The sequence below is a fragment of the Carcharodon carcharias genome, chromosome 1 (genome assembly GCF_017639515.1).
Source record: "Carcharodon carcharias isolate sCarCar2 chromosome 1, sCarCar2.pri, whole genome shotgun sequence".
NCBI classification, from domain to species: Eukaryota; Metazoa; Chordata; class Chondrichthyes; order Lamniformes; family Lamnidae; genus Carcharodon; species Carcharodon carcharias.
The window spans coordinates 211,811,696-211,832,336 of NC_054467.1; the positions used below are offsets into that span (position 1 = coordinate 211,811,696).

At 42.6% G+C, this 20,641-nt stretch overlaps 1 protein-coding gene across 1 annotated transcript in view; it reads left to right on the forward strand.

The window, feature by feature from the left end:
- LOC121275808 (A disintegrin and metalloproteinase with thrombospondin motifs 12-like) overlaps positions 1–20,641 on the forward strand; it is a 689,364-nt gene that overhangs the window by 601,786 nt on the left and 66,937 nt on the right. The window contains exons 22-25 of the mRNA XM_041183446.1: positions 7,902–8,054; positions 17,542–17,715; positions 17,855–18,001; positions 20,021–20,193. Of these exons, the coding sequence (XP_041039380.1) occupies positions 7,902–8,054; positions 17,542–17,715; positions 17,855–18,001; positions 20,021–20,193 (647 nt within the window). The remainder of the gene's footprint in view (positions 1–7,901; positions 8,055–17,541; positions 17,716–17,854; positions 18,002–20,020; positions 20,194–20,641) is intronic.

Genomic DNA, 20,641 nt, shown 5'->3' on the forward strand with positions numbered 1-20,641 from the left:
GACATTCGTGAACTAGGTGGGGTTTTTTTTTTACAAAAATCGACAATGGTTTCATGGTCATTATTTCTGAGACTAGCTTTTAATTCTAGAATTTGTTATAATGTCCCATTTTGAAACGTCCTTGCCTGCCATAATTTCGTTCCGGGGAGACGGGGGTCGGATGGAATAAGACTGCCCCTCGGGAGGCAGGCCCAAGGCAACGTTGCTGGTGGGTGGATGGTGAGGCTGGCAGGCTTGAATGTTTACCTCCAATTGTAATGGTGAATGTCTGACCCTTAAACCCTACCCGTCAACCTCCCATCTACCACACATGCCCCCTTCTGTACCCTCTATACCCCCTGCTATCCCCATGCCCTTTCATTACCCCCAAGCACCCACATGCCCCCTCAAAACCCCCATGGTCCCTCCATAACCCCCATATATCCTCTGTAGCCCGTTACCCAGAATGCACTATGGGTAGACCTCAGCAGCCTTGCCTTTCAAATGGGCACATTTTAAGCTGAAGACAACTCAAGAGCAATTCAAAAGAAGTTAAATCCCCTCAAGTGGTCAGTCTGTTATTAAAACAAATAGCTATTCAATAACCACATTAAGGACAGTTAATCATTTCATGATCTCTTAAAACTGTCAATCAAACTGCCCACATAAAACATCCTGCTGAGATAAGTGGTTCTGTAGCTTTTGAAACACATCCAGGCATTCATAATGGACCCAGCTGTCAAAACAATCTTACAAATGCAAGCAAATCAAGGACACACTCAGAGTTTGCGTTGTGCAATGCTGTGTTAACTTAATGTTATTACAATTACACAGCTGTTCCTGAGGCTTTTCCCTATTTGGTTGATGCTCTGTATGAAAAAGATTTTTTTTAATTAAGAGCTTCTACCTCATGGATGGAAGCTTCAAGCCAATACACATCCAACAACCACCTCTGAAAGCTCTGCTCACATCTTGACAGCTGTGACAAATTCCACCACAGCAGCTGAGACAATCCACCACATTCTAAAACAATCAACAATATTCTAAATAAATCAACTCACAGCATTCTGAAAAGAAAACATCAATTCATCCTATCTCCCAATAATAATGGACCCTTTAAAGATTCTAGAAATTCCAGGATCCAGCTCCAATCCACATCTTCACCAAAAAACTAGTCAGTTAGTCCTATTGAAATTGCAAATGCAGATAGCTATGTCTTTTTTCTAAGTTACTCCAGATGGCCTGTCAATCAAAGCAGTCCAGGAGCAGGTGTATTTTTTTTCTCGATGTGAAGGCTGATGGCCAGTTTTTTTCATCAAATTTACTTCAGATCATGACACTAGAGTTCCCAAGTTGTGTTTTCAGTTTTGTATGCAGTACTTTGCCAAATGGGAAAAGTACTCAAATGCATCTCAACACTTACACAATGCTAATCAATGTGATGGTCAATGTATCTTTACGGAACCGAGCCCTATATTCAATCACTACAGGAACAAATCTAACATACAATACAACATCTAACTATTAAAACTGAATGAACAGATTTTTTTTATTTCAAAGCTTGTCGATGAAAGAGTTCCAGGAGCATGCAACTGTTTTTTTTTGGTTCCCCACTTGAGACAGGGGTTCCACCATAGTTCATGACTCCTGTGCGGTGTTATGAACATGTATACTTACATGTTCTGACTCCACAATAATTAAGAGCAAGTTAAAACTTCCCACCTCCACAATGGAGCCAAAAAAGATAGCGGTGTGAGCAGGCTATCCACACTCTTGTCTTGTGCCAGCCAACATAGCTGGAAACAGGATTTGGGGCGGGATTCCCAGAATTGGGTCCTGTCCGCAATTTCTAATGGGCTCTTGGGTCAGCCTGACTCAACCAAAGTCTAAGCCATGGTTTGTCTCCCACCACAGATTCCATCCCCCACCTAGGCCATTAACTCAGGCTGAAGTAGACCATATGCACCCTCGGTGTTCTATTTGATCCTATATCCTTTACATCACAGAGGTGTTTACCTCTGTAACATTGCCTGCCTCCCTTCTTATTTTAATCCATTTGCTGAAGAAAACTTCTTCTATGTTGTCATCATCTTTAGATTTGACTATTCCAATGCTTTCCTGGCTGACCTTCCATTCTCCACCTCCCGAAACTTCAGCTCACTTTCAGCCCTGTTGTATGTATTTTATCACACAACAGGTCTCAATCGTCTATGACACTTCTACTTACTGACTCATAATGACCACCAGTTGTCAAATGCCCCATAATTAAAATTTAACCCTCAAACATAGTTTGTGGCCAATTGGGCCTCAATAATGTATTTAATAAAGAAGGTGATCAGACCAGGAGACCAGCCTGGATCAACAAGTGGGCTTCATTTACACTACTTAGCCAAGATAAATGCTGTGTTTATTCCCATGTCTCATTTACTTGGCTTGTCATGAGATCAGAGCGGCGAAAATTCTTGTATCAGGAATTGCCTCACCTGACCCCGCCTCTTCAGGGTGCATATTTGGGTTGGAAAGAAGTTCCACCTGTCTCAAATCCTTACACCGTTTGGGATATGGTGGGATTTTGAGCAGAAACTCAACATCTTCAGATTTAGTCAGAAACTCTCAATCTCCATTAGGCATCCTTTGTCTGATGTGTGCCATGGGAGCAAGGTCCGTGCCGAGGAATGTCAGCCCTAAGATTCCCCTATAATCTGTTGTGAACCCAATATCCTTGCAGTTTGAATTACATGACACAATAAACTAAAATGCATCATCAAATTGACACCAAGATCAAAAGATCATGTGGCTGTCAAGACAAATAAAACAATTGTCTTGGATATAAAAATACATATGAACATGGAACAGGAGTAGGCCACTTGGCCCCTCGAGCCATGGTTGATCTGATTGTAACCTCAATCCCACATTCCTGCCTTCCCCCAATAACCTTTCACCTCCTTGTTAATCAAGAATCTATCTAGCTCTGCCTTAAAAATGTTTAAAGACTCTGCTTCTACTGCCTTTTGAAGAAGAGTTCCAAAGACTCACGACCATCTGAGAGAAAAAAATTCTCCTCATCTCTGTCTTAAATGAGCGACCCCTTTTTTTAAACAGTGACACCTAGATTCTCCATTCTCCCACAAGAAAAAACATCCTCTCCACATCCACCCTATCAAGACCCTTCAGAATCTTCTTTGCTTCAGTCAAGCCACCTCTTACTTTTCTAAGCTCCAGTGGATGCAAGCCTAGCCTGTCCAACCTTAACTGTCCATTCCTGGTATTAGTCTAGTAAGCCTTCTCTGAACTGCTTCTAACACACTTACATTGTTCCTTAAAAAAGGAGACCAGTACTGTACACAATACACCAGATGTGGTCTCACCAATGCCCCGCACAACTGAAGCATAACCTCCCTACGTTTGTAATCAATTCCCCTCACAATAAATAATAACATTCTATTAGCTTTGCTGTATAGAAGAACTAATCTTATATCTAGTATACAACAGCTCTAAGAGTATGTATAACGCACTCAGACTAAATCCATTGTTTAACACAGGGATATTGATGTAATGATGTTAATATCATGATTAAAAAAAAGTTTCTCAGTTATAGAATGATGATTTCATTGGCCTTGAAATTCTGTGAACAAAGAGGGACAGTGTTGGCACTTCTTGCAGCAGTGGGCTAGAATTTGGGGTGTATTTGGTTCCACCAGGATTCAAATCTCTGTAAGGAGCCCGGGAGATTTCTATAGTGGAGAGTGAGTATATCTTACATCAGGGGGTGTGTCTGAGGGCATTCCAGGCTATGCTGGGAATTCCTCCATTTTAGCCCACATTGGACCCAGGGATATCTTGTCAGCTATGATGTGGTATGAGTTATGTTGAAGGCCTAATTGAAGCCCCTGATAGTCAAAGACACAGCTGGTCAATCCAACAACTGGAGAATTCATCACCGTTATGTTTCCAAGGCAAGGGACTTGGAGTTCCCTGTAGGAGTAGCTGGATGGCAGTTCTAAATTAAGCTGGCAGAATCAGGGCAAGCACCAGGATTGTTTTTGCATGTTCAGGAGAGAATAATACGGAAGTGGGCTATTTTGACCCCATTTACTCTCCCAGCTCATTAGTATAACTTCAGGTGTACATTTAGAACCAACTAATGATGAAAGAGAAAATTGTATGAAGATTAACATTTTAGAAGTTGGGGAAAATTAAAGCTGAATGTCACAATGGTGGGGCAAAATTTAGCCTGCAGAGTCTCAAAAGTAAACCTCAATCTAAAATGTAAATGAAATTGACTAGCAGAGTGTCTCAGGGCTCAGTTCAGAGACTTTGATATTAATAATGTGCTTAAATGATTTGGAAGATGGATTTAAAAAAGAACCAACCAAATTTGTCGACGCTAGCAGAATCAGAGTGTGAGGGAGCTGTAAGTAACAGGGAATGCAAATACAAAACATTAAAATAGAGTGGGAAATAGGGATGTTACATGTGCCAGCAGGATTTCACCCTAGAAATATCATTTAATGTTGTAAAATGAAGATAGGATCGAGTGGTGGAAACACTGAGGAAAGTCCACTTATTTTGCTCCACCATTGGCAGGAATTGTGGCTGGAATCTATGAACGTTGATATTTTTGGGGTAGTTTGTTGATGACTTTCAGCAGAGTCTCTCTGGCCTATTTCTCTTCTCTGGTGCCTTTGAGCTATCTACCATGGTCACATTCTCACCTCTAAACCAGAAGATTGTGGGTTCAATCTGCTCCAAAGGTTTGATTATAAAACACTTTGGGATATCCTGTGAAAAGCATTATAAAAATGTAAATCAGTCTTCTTTCAGAGGTCACTGCCCCGTAAGTATGTGGATGTTGGGAAGGACAGGATCAGACTGAACCATGAAAACACCCCTGCGCCCCACAGATTAGTGAAGGGAGACATTCAGGGCATCCCAAAGCACATTATAGCCAAATAGGTGCTTTATTTTGAAGCGTGGTCATTGTTGTAATTTGGGAAACACAGCAGCCAATTTATATATTTATACATTAATCAGATAATATGTTTTATTGAGGTTGGTTAAATTTATCCCAGTCAAAAAGAGGGACTCAATGAGAAGGATGAACCAACCGTGGTTAACAAATGGAGAGTGTCCCAATCAAAAACTAAGGCATATAAAGTGGCGACGACTAGTGGTAGGCCAGAGGATTGGGAATTTTTTAGGAACCAGCAGAGGATGACTAAAAAGCTAATAAAGAGGGAGAAAATTGATTATGAAAGTAAATTGGCAAGAAATATAAAAACAAATAGCAAGAGCTTCTACGGGTATATAAAAAGAGAATGGCTAAAGCAAGCGTGTGACCCTTGGAGGATGAGACTGGAGAATTGATAACGAGGAACAGAGAAATGGCAGATAATTTAAACCAATATTTTGCATCGGTCTTCACAGTGGAGGACACTATAAACATTCCGAAGATATCAGATATGCAACGAGCTAATGTGAGGAAAGATCTTGTAACGGTCTCTATCACAAGGGACAAACTAATGGGACTAAAGTCAGACAAGTCGCCAGGACCTGATGGACTGCATTCAAGGGTTTAAAGGAAGTGGCTGCAGAGATAGTGGAGGCATTGGTTGAAATATTCCAGAACTCTCTGGATTCCGGGAGGATTGGAAAACCGCTAATGTGATACCCCTGTTCAAGAAGGGAGGGAGACAAAAAACATGAAACTATAGGCCAGTCAGCCTAATATCTGTTGTTGGGAAAATAACTTGGCAGTTGGAGTTTAATGTAGGAAAGTATGAAGTCATGCACTTTGGTAGGAAAAATCAAAAGGCAGACTATTATTTAAATGAAGAGAGACTCCAAAAAAAGTGCAGCACAGAGAGATCTGGGTGTTCTTGTGCATGAAACACAAAAAGTTGTCATGCAGGTGCAGCAAGTAATTAAGAAGGCAAATGGAATGTTGGCCTGTATTGCTAGGGGATTGGAGTTTAAAAATAGGGAAGTCTTGTTCCAACTGTATAGGGTGATGGTGAGGCCGCACCTGGAATACTATGTACAGTTTTAATCCCCGCATTTCAGAAAGGATATACTGGCATTGGAGGCAGTTCAAAAGAGGTTCACTAGGCTGATTCCTGGGATGAAGGGGTTGGCTTATCAAGAACGGCCAAACAGGTTAGGCCTTTATTCATTAGACTTTAGAAGAATGAGGGGTGATCTTATTGAAATGTACAAGATTCTGAGGGGGCTTGATAGGGTAGATGTTGAGAAGATGTTTCTATTAGTGGAGGGAATCTCGAACTAGGGGACATAGTTACAGAATAAAGGGACATTCATTTTAAATTAAGATGCAAAGGAATTTCATCTCTCAGAGGGTAGTGAATGCCTGGAATTCCCAACCCCAGGGAGTTGTGGAGGCTAGATCACTGAAAGTATTTAAAGAGGAGGTAGATAGATATTTGAAATACCGGGGAGTTGAGGGTTATGAGGAGCTGGCACGAAAGAGGAGTTGAGGCCTGGGGCAGATCAGCCACGAATGGTGGGACAGGCTTGAGGGGCTGAATGGCCTACTCCTGCCCCTATTTCTTATGTTCTTATGGCTGAGGGATGTATATTAGCCAGGTCGCCAGCTATATCTCACCTGCTTTTCAAAATAGCCCTGCGATCCTTTACATTAACTTGAGAGGGAAGACAAGGCTTTGATTTAACATCATATCCAAAAGACACTCTCAGCACTATATTTGAGTGTCAGTGCAGATTTTGTGCTCAAGTTTCCAGAGTTTCCACAATCTTTGACTCAGGAGTGAGCATGCTACTAACTAAACCATGGCTATCACTAGAGAGCAATCAGGAGTAGGGATCCCTACAAATCTTTTTGTTCTCTAAATGAGGAACAGTTTCAATTCCAATGTCTCTACTATCATCTTGGTGACTATCAGCAAACTCATCGCAGACCACCAATTCAAATAGTTATCTTTCTAGTCTTTTTTTTTTTCTTCCATGGCACATGAGAGTTGTTAGCTAGGCAAGTATTTATTATGCATCCCTAATTGTCCTTGAGAAGATATTAGTGAGCCACCTCCTTGTACAGCTGCAGTCCATCTGGTGGCGATACACCCACAATGCTGGATGGGAATTCCAGGATTTTGACCCAGTGACAGTGTAGGAATGACAATATAGTTCCAAGTCAGGGTGGTTTGTGACTTGGAGGGAACCTTGCAGGTGATGGTGTTCCTATGTATCTGCTGCCCTTGTCCTTCTACGTGGCAGGGATTGCAGGTCTGGAAGATGCTGTTGTAGGGGGCTTGGCAGGTTGCTGCGATGCATCTTATAGATGGTACACACTGCTGCTATTGTGCATTGGCGGCAGCGGGAGTGACTGTTGAAGGTGGTGGATGGGATGCCAGTCAGGCCGGCTGCTTTGTCCTGGGTGGTATCAAGCTTCTTGAGTGTTGTTGGAGCTGCACTCATCCAGGCAAGTGGGGAGTATTCCATCACACTCCTGACTTGTGCCTTGTAGATGGTGGACAGGCTTTGGAGAGTCAGGAGGCAAGTTATGTGCTGCAGAATTCCCAGCCTCTGACCTGCTCTTGTATGGATTAACTAATCATTGCCAGAACTACTGAGTCATCTAGAAAACATAAAATTATGGGGTATCCATCCTGTGACGCTGGTTAAAAGCGTAAGCGTGTAATGTGAAATTGTGCAGTGGTAACCCTTGATATTGCTTCCATTAACATTGCATCCTGGAAATGTGATATATAATCCTGGAATGTGCCTAGAGCAAAGGTGGGGAACATTTATTCCTTTAGTATTCATTTTAAGGGTCCAAGCTTTTCTATAAGCTGCTGCTGTTAGTACATTTAGCAGACTGCTGTGTCTGTTGTCAGTTGTGATGTCTTTGTGTACTTCAGTTTTTCCCCTAACTCTGTTCTATGCAGTGTTCTACCACATGTGGAATTGGTGCTATGTGGAGACAGATAGAGTGCAGCACCAAAGAGGACTCAGACTGTGGAAAGATTAAAAAACCAGCCCCTGCTCGGAGATGTTTTGTACGTCCATGTGCTAGCTGGAAAATAGGTAACTGGAGCAAGGTAAGCAACGACTGCCAATTGTAAAGGGGACAGTTGATTTTTCAATTTCCCGGCACTCCCCACCCCTCCCCCACCTGGACCGTCTGCCATCAACGTATTCCCATTTCTCTAGAGGGTGATGATCATCAACCTGACAGATGCTCATCATCATACAGTAATTCACCAAAGTGAATTGACTCTGTGCACAAGTTTACACAATGAAAGGCCATTTTATATGGCTTTTATAGCTTTTGTATCCAGGGAACTGAGTGGTGCCAAGCACCAGGGTGAAAAAAGGGTCAGGTCTGTGCCACTCTGCTGTAGATTCTTGGGGATTTCCTTCAGGGGAGAGCATGCCATTTGTTTGCTAAAATAGGTGGGCCTGTGTTAATGAAGCAATATGGAGCAATCTTGGGGTTCTACTTCATTTTCCAGGGGATGCCCTTTCTGAGCCCTCAAGTGCTCAATCTGTGGAAACCCTGCAAACAGGGTAAAATTCTGCATCTATCTCTTCCAGAAGTTTAAACCGTAGTTGGGACCTCATAGTTGGCAATCTCTACTGACAGCCTCAACCACTGAAGGCAGAGAAGCAGCTCAAGCCTGAAACCACACCTTCTGCTACTTGGGCTGCTCCAGGGCCACCTAAACGGGCAGGGACTTGGAACAGAGGTTGGCAGCTCTCAAGTACCAGTAGCACCACTGTGGCCACTGCTGGTACTGCATCCAGGGCTTGAGGAGGTGTTCAGCAAAGGATCAGAACTTTGTAAGTGTTTGGGGGTCAGGTGGAAGGGCTCAGCAAGGGGTTGGGGGCCCAGAATTGAGAGGCCGTGAGGAGGGAGAACCTGAGAGGGTTAACAACTTGTGGGAGGGCCTCTGATGAGCTCCGGGAGGCCAGTTAAGGAGGGATCCCCGATGCCCACAGGGGAATTGCCAGGCTGGCTGCTTGGCATGGGCCTCACCTGCCATCAGTTCAATCCTGGCAACAGCAGTGGGATGATGCTCTTAACTGCCTGCTTAAGGGCCTCAATTGACCCATTGGTGGGCAGGTCATCTGATACCACTGTTCCTACACCACACCAGGCTGGTAAAATTTCAGTGGGAGCAGTAGGTGGCGGTGGGCAGCAGCCTGCTGAATTTAACACAGCCCTGCCTTTAAACCTGCTGGTGGCGGGGGCGGGGTGGTGGTGGGGGCAGGGGGGTGGGGGGGAGTATAATATCCAGCACGTTTTGTGAAGAATTAGACATCTAAGTTTAATTTCACACTCACTCGTTTTGCAGCTCTTCTTTTGGCATCCTTTGCTGTTCTTTGTACCTCTTCCATTTGCCAGGATCAATGCCATGTTTTCTGCAAGCATTTTTCTTTTAACTTTGCTTTCTCTTATCTCTTCATTAGTCCATGGCTTTTTTTATAGACAAGTAGAGCTGTTGCTCCTGGTTATGTATCATTTTGTACACTGATCTTTGTCTTTTTGCCCATTGACAATTTAGCCCACTTTTCTGCTGACACTTGTCTCAAGACATTGAAGTCAGCCTTAGTAGCTGTTTTGTGTTTCTCCCTTTCAAGCACTACGTTGAACTCTAGCGTACTATGATTGCTATTAGACAGACGTCCATGCACCATTAGACTATTAAATAAATCTGATAATTACTTATTACTAAATCTAACACAGTATGCCCCCTTGTTGGTTCTAGGACATATTGTTGCAGAAAACTACCCTGGACAAACTCAAGAAATGCACCACCCTTCTGACATGTGCTTGCCTGCTTATCCGAATGAACATGAAAGTTAAAGCTCCCCCACCCGCTCTTGCTCCATTCTATTTTCTAAGTTTATACAAAGGGAGACAGTGGTGTAGATATAATCCAGAGGCTGATGCTCTGGATACATGGGTTCAAATTCCACCACAGCAGCTATTGGAATTTAACTTCAATTAATAAAGTCTGGAATTGAAAGCTAGTCTCAGTAATGGTGACCATGAAATGATCGTCAATTGTTACAAAAACCCATCTGCTTCATTAAGACCCGTTAGGAAAGGAAATCTGCCATCCTTACCTGGTGTGGTCTACATGTGACTCCAGAACCACATTCTTAACTACCCTCTGATGGGCAACAAATGCTACCCTTGCTAGTGGTGCCCACCTCCCATGAAAACATACATTTGAAAACATACATTCAAAAAACTATTTCACAGGTGCTACCTGTGCCAAAACACAACTCCCACTACAGACTTAAATCCCTTTCTAAATTCTACCCACAAAGTCTCCACTACCCCCTTCTCATTATTTCCTTTCTTATCATTGAAGTGATTTCACCCTTAACCGCCAAAACTCTATCATTTTCTGCCTACCACACAAATGAGCGATGTGGTATGTGAACTTCAGTGCCAGTGTGATGCTAGGCCATATGTCCTAAAGACAGGCAGATTGTATCAAACAGCATGTTCCTTCTGCTGTTCGCTATGGGCAAGGCACAGACCGTACCCAACCAGCGCTTGTAAAACTCAAAAGACAGTGTCCACAATATTAGTTGCGATTCCACAATTGGACAACATTTGCTAAATAATCCCCAGTGTGCTAAGAACTATGCCGATAACCAATTTAATCTCAGTCCGGCTCACAGTGTGGCGCATTTACCTGTACAGCATACTACATATATTAATACACAGGGCCCTGTTCTTTGCAGACAGAAAGAACATGTATGCACATTGTGCCAGTTTCAGCTAAGCAAAATAAGTGACAGCCATTTGCTGGTTCATTCCTCAGGTCAATGTCTTGACCAGAGTCAAGCTGCCTGGTTTAAGTTTCAAACAATGTTTGGCAGTTAACTGTCAGTCACCAGCAACTGGTGCATTTTCCATGGCAATGCCTCTACCAATCAGAGTCCATTGCCAACAATCAGCACTCTCTTTTTACAAGGTATAAATATTTTGTTTTCCCTGACATTGGTGTTTCCTTGCGAATTGTCCTGATGAGTGCAAGATGAAAAGCTTCGAAAAAAGTCTTTTTTAAGCAATATTCAAGTTCTACACTACCAAGTGACTATTTCAATAATTTTCCTTATGACGTTGCCACCTTGTAACCTGCTATATTATTCCCAGTCCTGACTACCTTGCAACCATGCCTCAGTCATGGCTACAATGTCATTCCCTCCAAATTGATTTAGTGCATGCAGTATTTTCTATTACTTTCCACACGAGTCCTCTCGCTTCCATTCACTAGTTTAGAATCATTGTGGCCACCCTATTTTTTTTCTTTTTGCTAGGACCATGGACCAAGCCTGGTTCAGGTGGATCCCTTCCCTATGGTACTGATCCCTCCTGTACCAATACAGGTACCAGTATCCTGTGAAATGGAATGCGCCTTTCCCAAGTCTATTCCTTTAGCCGTGCATTCACTGCACTACACCAATATTCAGACAGTTTAGGTAATAATCCAGAGAGTTTAAACCTTGAGTTTCTATTCCTTAATTTATCCCCGGTTCCTGGTGTGCTCCACTTAGGATCTTTTTCAAACTCTGACATTTTGTTGATCCCAACATGGATCACAACAACTGGATCCACGTCTTCTCACCAATATCCTTTCAAGCAATTGAAGGTGTCCCTCATCCTGGCACCAGGTTGCAACATACCATGTGAGACTCTCAACCATCACTTTAAAATATGCTAGCTGTCCCCCTAATTATTGAATCCCCTAAAACTGTCATGTTACACTTTCTCTCCTTCTCCCCCTCTTCCCCTGCCCCCTTTAAACAGCCCTCTGCGCTACATTGCCACTGTGCAATGAAGAGTACAGGCGGGCATAGCAGGAGCAGCACCAGGCATATCTAAAAATGAGGTGTCAACCTGGTGAAGCTACAATAAAGGACTCCTTGCGTGCCAAACAGCAAAGCAGCATGCGGTAGACAGAGCTAAGAAATCCCACAACCAACGGATCAGATCTAAGCTCTGCAGTCCTACCACATCCAGCAATGAATGATGGTGGAAATTAAACAACTCATTGGAGGAGGAGGCTCCATAAATATCCCCATCCTCAATGATGGAGCAGCCCAGCACACCACTGTAAAAGATAAGGCTGAAGCATTTGCTGCAATCTTCAGCCAGAAGTGCCAAGTGGATGATCCACTTCGCCCTCCTCTGGAGGTCCCCAGCATCACATATGTCAGTCCTCAGCCAATTCGATTCATTCCACATGATATGAATGAACGGCTGAAGGCACTGGATACCGCAAAGTCTATGGGCCCTGACAACATTCCGGCAATAGCACTGAAGACTTGTTCTCCAGAACTAGCTGCGCCTTTAGCCAAGCTGTTCCAGTACAGCTACAACACTGGCATCTACCCGGCTATGTGGAGAATTGCCCAGGTATGTCCTGTACACAAAAATCAGGACAAATCAAACAGTCAATTACTGTCCCATCAATCTACTCTTGATCATCCGTAAAGTTATGGAAGGTGTCGTTGACAGTGCTATCAGGCAGCGCTTACTCAGCAATATCCTGCTCACTGATGCTCAATTTGGGTTCCCGCAAGGTCACTCAGCTTCTGCCCTCATTACAACCTTAGTTCAAACATGGACAAAAGAGCTGAACTCCAGAGGTGAGTTGAGAGTGTCTGACCTTGATATCAAGACAGCATTTGACCAAATGTGGCATCAAGGAGCCCTGGCAAAACTGGAGTCAATGGGAATCAGGGGGAAACCTCTCCACTGGTTGGAGTCACAGCTAGCTCAAAGGAAGATGGTTGTGGTTGTTGGAGGTCAATCATTTCAGTCCCAGGACATCACTGCAGCAGCTCCTCAGGATTGTGTCCAAGGCCCAACCATCTTCAGCTACTTCATCAATGACCTTCCCTCCATCATAAGGTCAGACATGGGGATGTTCGCTAATTGTTGCACAATGTTCAGCACCATTCGTGACTCCTCAGATACTGAAGCAGTCCATGCCCAAATGCAGCAAGACCTGGACAATATCCAGGCTTGTGCTGACAAGTGGCAAGTAACATTCACACCAAACAAGTGTCAGGTAATCCAAAACAAAAACAGAATTACCTGGAAAAACTCAGCAGGTCTGGCAGCATCGGCGGAGAAGAAAAGAGTTGACGTTTTGAGTCCTCATGACCCTTCAACAGAACAGTTCTGTTGAAGGGTCATGAGGACTCGAAACGTCAACTCTTTTCTTCTCTGCCAGTGCTGCCAGAACTGCTGAGTTTTTCCAGGTAATTCTGTTTTTGTTTTGGATTTCCAGCATCCGCAGTTTTTTGTTTTTATCTAAGTGTTAGGTAATGACCATCTGCAACAAGGAAGAGTCCAACCATCGCCCCTTGACATTCAATGGTATTACCATTGCTGAATCCCCAAATATCAACATCCTGGGGGTGCTAACACTCACCAGAAACTAAACTGGATCAGCTATATAAGTATTGTGGCTATAAGAGCAAGTCAGAGGCTGGGAATTCTGCAGGGTGGAACTCACCACCTGACACTGTCCACCATCCACAAGGCACAAGTCAGGGGTGTGATGGAATACTCTCCACTTGCCGGGATGAGTACAGTTCCAACAACACTCTAGAGGTTCGACACCATCCATGACTGGTACCCCATCCACCATGTTCAACGTTCACTCCCTCCACAACCAAGGGACAGTGACAGCAGTGTAACCACCTACAAGATGCCCTGTAGCAACTCACAAGGCTCCTTTGACAGTACCTTCCGAACCTGTGACCACTACCACCTAGAAGGACAAGGGCAGCAGATTAATGGGAACACCACCACCTGCAAGTTCACCTCCAAGCCACCCACCATCCTGACTTGGAAATATATTGCCATTCCTTCACTGTTGCTGGGTCAAAATCCTGGAACTTCCTTCCTAACAGCACTATGGGTGTACCTACACCACATGGACTGCAGCAGTTCAAGAAGGCAGTTCACCATCACCTTCTCAAGGGCAATTAGGGATGGGAAATAAAATTGCTGGCCCAGCCAGTGATGCCCACATCCACGAAAAGAAGAAAAAAAAAGTATTCTGGCTCTCCTTCCAATAATCTTTACTTTTATCGTCACAGATAGCATGTACATTGTATACCTATTGATTCGGATCAGTTTCTGTGTATCCTCATTCCTTGTCTCCTCGGGGTTCCCTTTACTCTGCACTCTATGTCACACGAATCCTCTTCTGAACATACACCTCTCCACGAAGTGTGACTGAAATCTGGGGCAAACTATCCAGACACTTCTCTCCCTTTCTTATGTGTCAGTGTTTCCAGATCAATAACTCTGACTCTAAGAATCTCTTAGAGATTCAAGCTGGAAGCATCTACTGCTGATGTGTTCGTCCAAGACAGTCTCTCTTTTCACAAGCTGCCACATCCTGATTCCAGACAGACAACCTATTCTTCCATATCTTAATGTAGATTTTTTAATATTATTTATGCCTTCTTATGTGTGTCAGCTGTGGCTCAGTTGGTAGTGCTTTCACCTCTGAACTTCTTGGTTCAAGTCCCACTCCAGGGCTTCAGTACAAAAATCAAGGCTGATAATCCAGTGCAGTACTGAAATAGCGCCACACAGTCAGCAGTGCTATCTTTCAGATGAGATGTTAAACTGATGCCTGCTGAAGTAGATGCAAAAGATCCCATGGCACTATGAGAGAGGGGGAGTTATCCCCTGTGTCTTGGCCAAGACTTATCCCCCTATCAATGTCACAAAGAAACAAATTATCTGGTTGGTATCACATTGCTGTTTGTGGAAGTTTGCTGCACGCATATTGGCTGCTGCATATGCTACATTACAACAGTGACCGCACTTTAAAAGTACATCATTGACTGTAAAGCTTTTTGAGACGTCTGGTGGTCATGAAAAGTGCTATATAAATGCAAGTCTTTCTTCTTTTTGCTTTAAGTTATTTTCTTTTTCTACATAGAACACAGGACAATTTTTTTAATATTTACTTCCTCAAAATTACGTGAACCACTACAAGTATTGGAGGCAAAAAAAATCACATCCTTCCCCCTCTGTGCCTCTCTCACCAAATTCCCAGCTTTTGCATACTGCACTCCATTTGCAATCATTCCCTGAAACCACTCAGTGGACAGGATTTTCGGATCAGCGGGCACGGTGGGTGGGCCCAGGAGTGGCTGGGAAATGGCCCATCGTCCGCAATCAGCCCCCAACCACGATTTCCAATAGAAGGTGTGCTGAGAAGCATAGCGCTGCCAGTGTGGTGGTGGGAGGAGAGCGAGCGTAAAAGTCTGCGCATGCGCAGGGGAGTGCGCACTGAAAGCTCCCTGAAGGCAAGGAGCTGAAGAATTTAAAAATCATAATTAAAGATTTTGAAAATCCTGAAAAAATGACCCCACATAGGACTCGCTCACATGAACAGAAACGTAGGCCAGAATATTGCCAGGCTTCCTGATGTCATCGAGCGTCATTTAGACATTTCGTTCAGTGGGCGCACACCAGAGGCAGCTGCGCGCTCACCGGACTTTCAAAGGCCTGTTAAAAGGCCTTTAAAAAACCAATTAAACTTGTTAGCAACGCTGCCCCACCCAACCTTAAGATTGGCAGGCAGGGGAAGAGGCCAAGTAGCCTTCGCATTTTTCAGGAAACCTCAGCCACGGGCAGGATGAGGTTTTCTGAAGGTTTAACAAAATAATTAAATAAACTTTGCTAAATGTACACACATGTCCCAGCTTATGTGACACTGTCACATGAGGGGATATGTTTAAATAATTTTTCAGGTCACTTATTTGAAACGTTCATTATCAACTTAATCTCCCTGAGGCAGCTCTGTGCCTCAGGGAGATTGCTGCGCTCTTTCATGCGCATGCACAAAAGAGCACAGGCCCCAACTCTCCCTCCTCCCCCTGCCTGTATATGTAGTGCTGAGCACTACCGGCTGTGTGTCACGCTGGGCAAGCCTTAATTGGCCCGCCCACATAAAATGGCGGCCCACAGCCAATCGTGGGCGGCAATCAGCTCCACGCCTGCCCCCCGCCCGCTTCCACCCAGCCTGCCCGACATAGGTAAGTTTCTGGCCTTAGTAAAAATTATGTCAGAACAATTTTTATTTTTTTTAATTAATCCCGCCCAAGGACGAGGTTTCCTCAAAAATGCAAAGACCGCCTGGCTGATTCGCCCTCCCGCCAACCATAAGGTTGGATGGGCAGCGAAAAATCACCATTAATTAATACTTTAATGATCTTAATAGGCCTCTTAGTTGACATCAGGTACTGCCAACTCTTACGTATGCCCACCGACCAAAATATCATCCGAGTGCACAGTGACATATGGACGCTTGTCCGATGTCTTTGCACGTTATTTTACGCCCGATCAGGTCAGGCAGCGCCCACGCACGGGACATAAAATTCCACCCAGTATCACTGTGCTGAGGAGGATATAAATTAGCCTGGTTTCTTATCATTCATGCATAGTCAGCAACCCTTTCTGGAAGTGCACAGGTGGAAGTGAAGACAGCATAGGGTTTGGTGCTGATGGGCCCTACATTCACTTAGCCTGGCAGCATTTAATATTTACATTCATATAGTAAGAACAATCACTGTCAAACTGTGGCTTGATACATTCGATAATTTAATTATGCACTTTTAAAATTGGCAGCTGTTTGCAGCTACTTCAGAATGCAGTGAGACTATAGATTTAAGGAAAGCCTTAAGGCTGCTCTTCCTGTGGCTTCATGCCCTTTGATACAATCTGATAAAGTTATTCTCTGCACTGGGGTTAAATCATGCACTAAATGAATGTTAATGTGTTGTCATTTGATGGACATTGGTTATCAAGGGAACACATTTTTTCTCCACAATCTCAAAATTCCATCTGGAAAATAGTTTACTGCAAATTAACAGACAAACCTTGCGTTTTGATGAAGAGTCATACTGACTCAAAACGTTAGCTCTGTCTTCCTCTCCACAGATGCTGTCAGACTTGCTGAGTTTTTCCTACAATTTTTGTTTTTGTTTCAGATTTCCAGCATCCGCAGTATTTTGCTTTTAACCTTGCGTTAATGTTTTTTGTATTGTTAAAGGCTTCAGAATTACCAATTAGAGGTGATTCTACAGATTTGCATATCACTTAGCTTCCTGCATGTATCATGTTAATAAGATCTGTTGTAAAGGTGGCATTAAGATAGAAGCAGACTGCCTGAGGAATGTTAGTTAATTAGCCTCTTGCAATTCAACCCCATGTGGAAATAAGACACCAAATAAAGAAATGTAAAATGGTGTTGGTACTGAGTCACCAAAATAGAGTTTTTTTTTTATCATTCATGGATGTGGGCAAGGCCAGCATTTGTTGTCCATCCCTATTTCCCCTTGAGATTCACATTCAAGTCAAAAGGCAATAAAATACATTAGCACTCATATATCAATTGCTCCCACTTATTTTAAACTCAATATCATCTAGCTTCTTACATTTGACTGGTTTTGTGCTGCTCAGATAACACAGATGTCTTCAAGACTGATGAACTATTTCTACTGATTAATCTTTCCCCTTATTCACAGTGCTCAGAAAGCTGCGGAGGGGGTGCTAAAATCCGCGACATTCATTGTATGGACAGTCGTGATAAAAGACCACTGCGGCCTTTCCACTGCCAGTTCCTAGGAGCCAAACCAATCACAAGTTTTCGCTGCAATCTAAACACCTGCGCCGACTGGCATACATCTACTTGGAGTGAGGTGATTAAACAGTAGGAGGGAGTTGCTCATCTTTGAGCAAATTATTGCAATTCAAAAGAAACTTCGAATTTAATGAAATTACATAATTTGATTTTTTTTTAAAAGGTCCTGATCTTCTCATGATTACATTTGCCTCTAGTGTTCAAGAACATGTGGCAGTGGGGTACAAAAACGATCGGTTCACTGTATGGAGGACAGACAGTGCAGCGTGAGGGCTCGGCCTCACGCCACCATGCCATGCAATGCTCAGCCATGTACTCAATGGGTAGTTGGAAGCTGGAATGAGGCAAGTCAAATATTCAACCTTTGGAACCTGAATTTTTGTTGCAGCCCAGGGCATCACCATTAATTCTACATCAGAATTGAAGAGGGAATCTCAGTAATTGAATAGTTAAGCGTAATGATTATTTCAAGCACATTTTATCACCTTTTGGCTTGCATTTTAAAACCTTTTGATATAATCAGATGTATGTTGATAATGGGCCTTGCAATGCCAGAACACTATTAAACTACATGTATACTATTTGGGCCCAATGTTTGCCTAGAGCAGCGTGAGATGTCTGAATTGTTTTCTGTACATTCTGTACATTTCTGTACATTCTGAACTCGAACAATTTTTTACACCAAAAAAGGCATCTAAATTTTAGTGTTAACTGTAAATTTATCCCATATAACTAACTCATGGATCAATGGAAATAATCTCACTATTTAGCTTTCTAAAATCTTTTCAAAACTAGGAACAATTTCAATTAAGCCCCCTTAACCTTCTCTGCTCAAGTAAATACCATTCTAGTTATCTAAGTCCCTTATCATCTAACCCTTATTTTTGATAGTCTTTCTTTATCTTTTCTGTAATGGCACATCTCAAACTGCACACAATAGTCCAGTCAGACCAACACTTATATTAATCCACCATCACCTTGCTTTTGTATCAACTGCCTCTACATATAAAATCCAGAACACTTTCACCTTTGTATGGCTTCTACTACCTGCAGACGTGCTTTCAAAAACCTGTGGTTTATGTACCCCTTCATCTCTGTGTTCCTCCATTCAAATGAGAGTTATGAAAGTTAAGTCTTTTTTTTAAAAAATCATTCCCAGGATGTGGGCATCATTAGCACATTCAGCACTTTTTGTTCCTCCCTGATGTTACAATCCCTGTAGAGACTGATAACTTTTTAAAAGAAAGGAATCCCCGTGAGCCAATGGAAAGAAAACCAATGGTCCAGATTTAACTTTTTAAAACTTTTACTGCAACAATCAAACCAAAATCAACATACATCAAACATTAATTAACAGGCAAGTTAGACTTTAAATAAAAAGGTAAATTTCACTTTAAATAGTTGATGCAACAAAGATACACCTCACATAATTTCAAACACATGCATCACTTCCAGCACTACTGTGGTACCATGTGCAATCTCAGTTGTTTCAACTCATTCTTCGGTACATAGGATCTCTTACTTTTCATTCAATGGATTTTTTAGAAATGCAAGTTCTGGGTTTTAAAATTCAGTCTGAGTCCACAGTCTCAAATCATTTAAATGTCTATTTCATTATTTTATCTGTCAAACCACAGGCTTATGCTCATTGCCCCTGATTTGCAGAAAAGGAATTGGCGAAAATAATCCCCTACACACTGGTAAAAACTTTGGGAAAACCCTGTAATCCTAGGTAGTAAGAATGTGTCTTAACAGTCCCAATAGACCAATGGAATTGGTTTTCAGTGGACAGATTTTGAAAACATTAGATAAAAATCCATAAGTCCCTAGCAATAAAACAAAATGCTATTTATTGGCTGTAATCCACTTGATGTGTGCGCCACCTGACACAGTTTGAAGCTGCCTGAATTTCTGGCTGAATTTAGGCCATAAGCATTGGGCCTGAGTCCAATATCATGAGTAGAAATCCAATGTTGTAATCATGGTCATTGGCTACTGGCACTGAGGGTCCATTGGAGATATGGAACAAAAACAGACACATGCTTCTTCCTATTAAATTGGCCTTACTGCCTGCATTTGGGGTACTTTCATGATGAATATGGAGGAATTTGGGAGGACAAAATCCAAACCTTAAATCTAAATGCATTGAAATATTTTTTTTAAAAAAGGCTTTATACTGTTATTAACTATGTAACTGACTTGAACCTGGAGCAAGTGCTTATATTATTAATATGTTCCCATCAGTGGGGCAACAGGGATTTTTTACACAAGTCTAAAGTTTGCCTCTATTATATTAATGGAGATAGAAGTTCTGTTTATATTACACTGTTATATATATATATATAAATATTGTAATAATGCAGTGCTCTGCATCCTGTGGAGGAGGCTTCCAGCAGCGAGTGGTGAAATGTGTGAACTTGGAAACTAATAAGACAGAGGAGAACAGCAGCATTTGTGAACTTGACCCATCCCCCGATGTGGAACAGAGGTGCAACATCCAGAAGTGTGGGAACAAGAACGTTAAGAAAATGCTTCAGTCAGTGAAACAAATGGTTTCTGGTAAGCCAGCTAGCCGGAATTATGTGTTGCCAGATTGCCATGTGGAAATATGATGTTGTAGCAATAAGAGACCTGGCACAAAGAACAACAGGCCTGGGTATTAAATATTCCTGAATACAAGGAGGTCAGGAAAAATAGGACGTGGTGAAAAGGAGGAGGCAATATTAATTAAGCATAACATTGCAATGCTGGAGAGAGAGGGTGTTCCAGAGGGGTGAAGGATAGAATCTATTTGCACAAAGCTCAGAAACAAAAAAGATGCATTCGCATTGCTTGGTGTAAGCTAGGCCACCTACTAGTGGGAAAGATGTAGAGGAACAAATTTGTAAGGAAATTACAGAGACATCTGAGAATAATCAAGTAGTTAAGACTTTAATTATCCCGAATATAGACTGACTACAAAGCTTGAGTATTGCTGAAAAAAA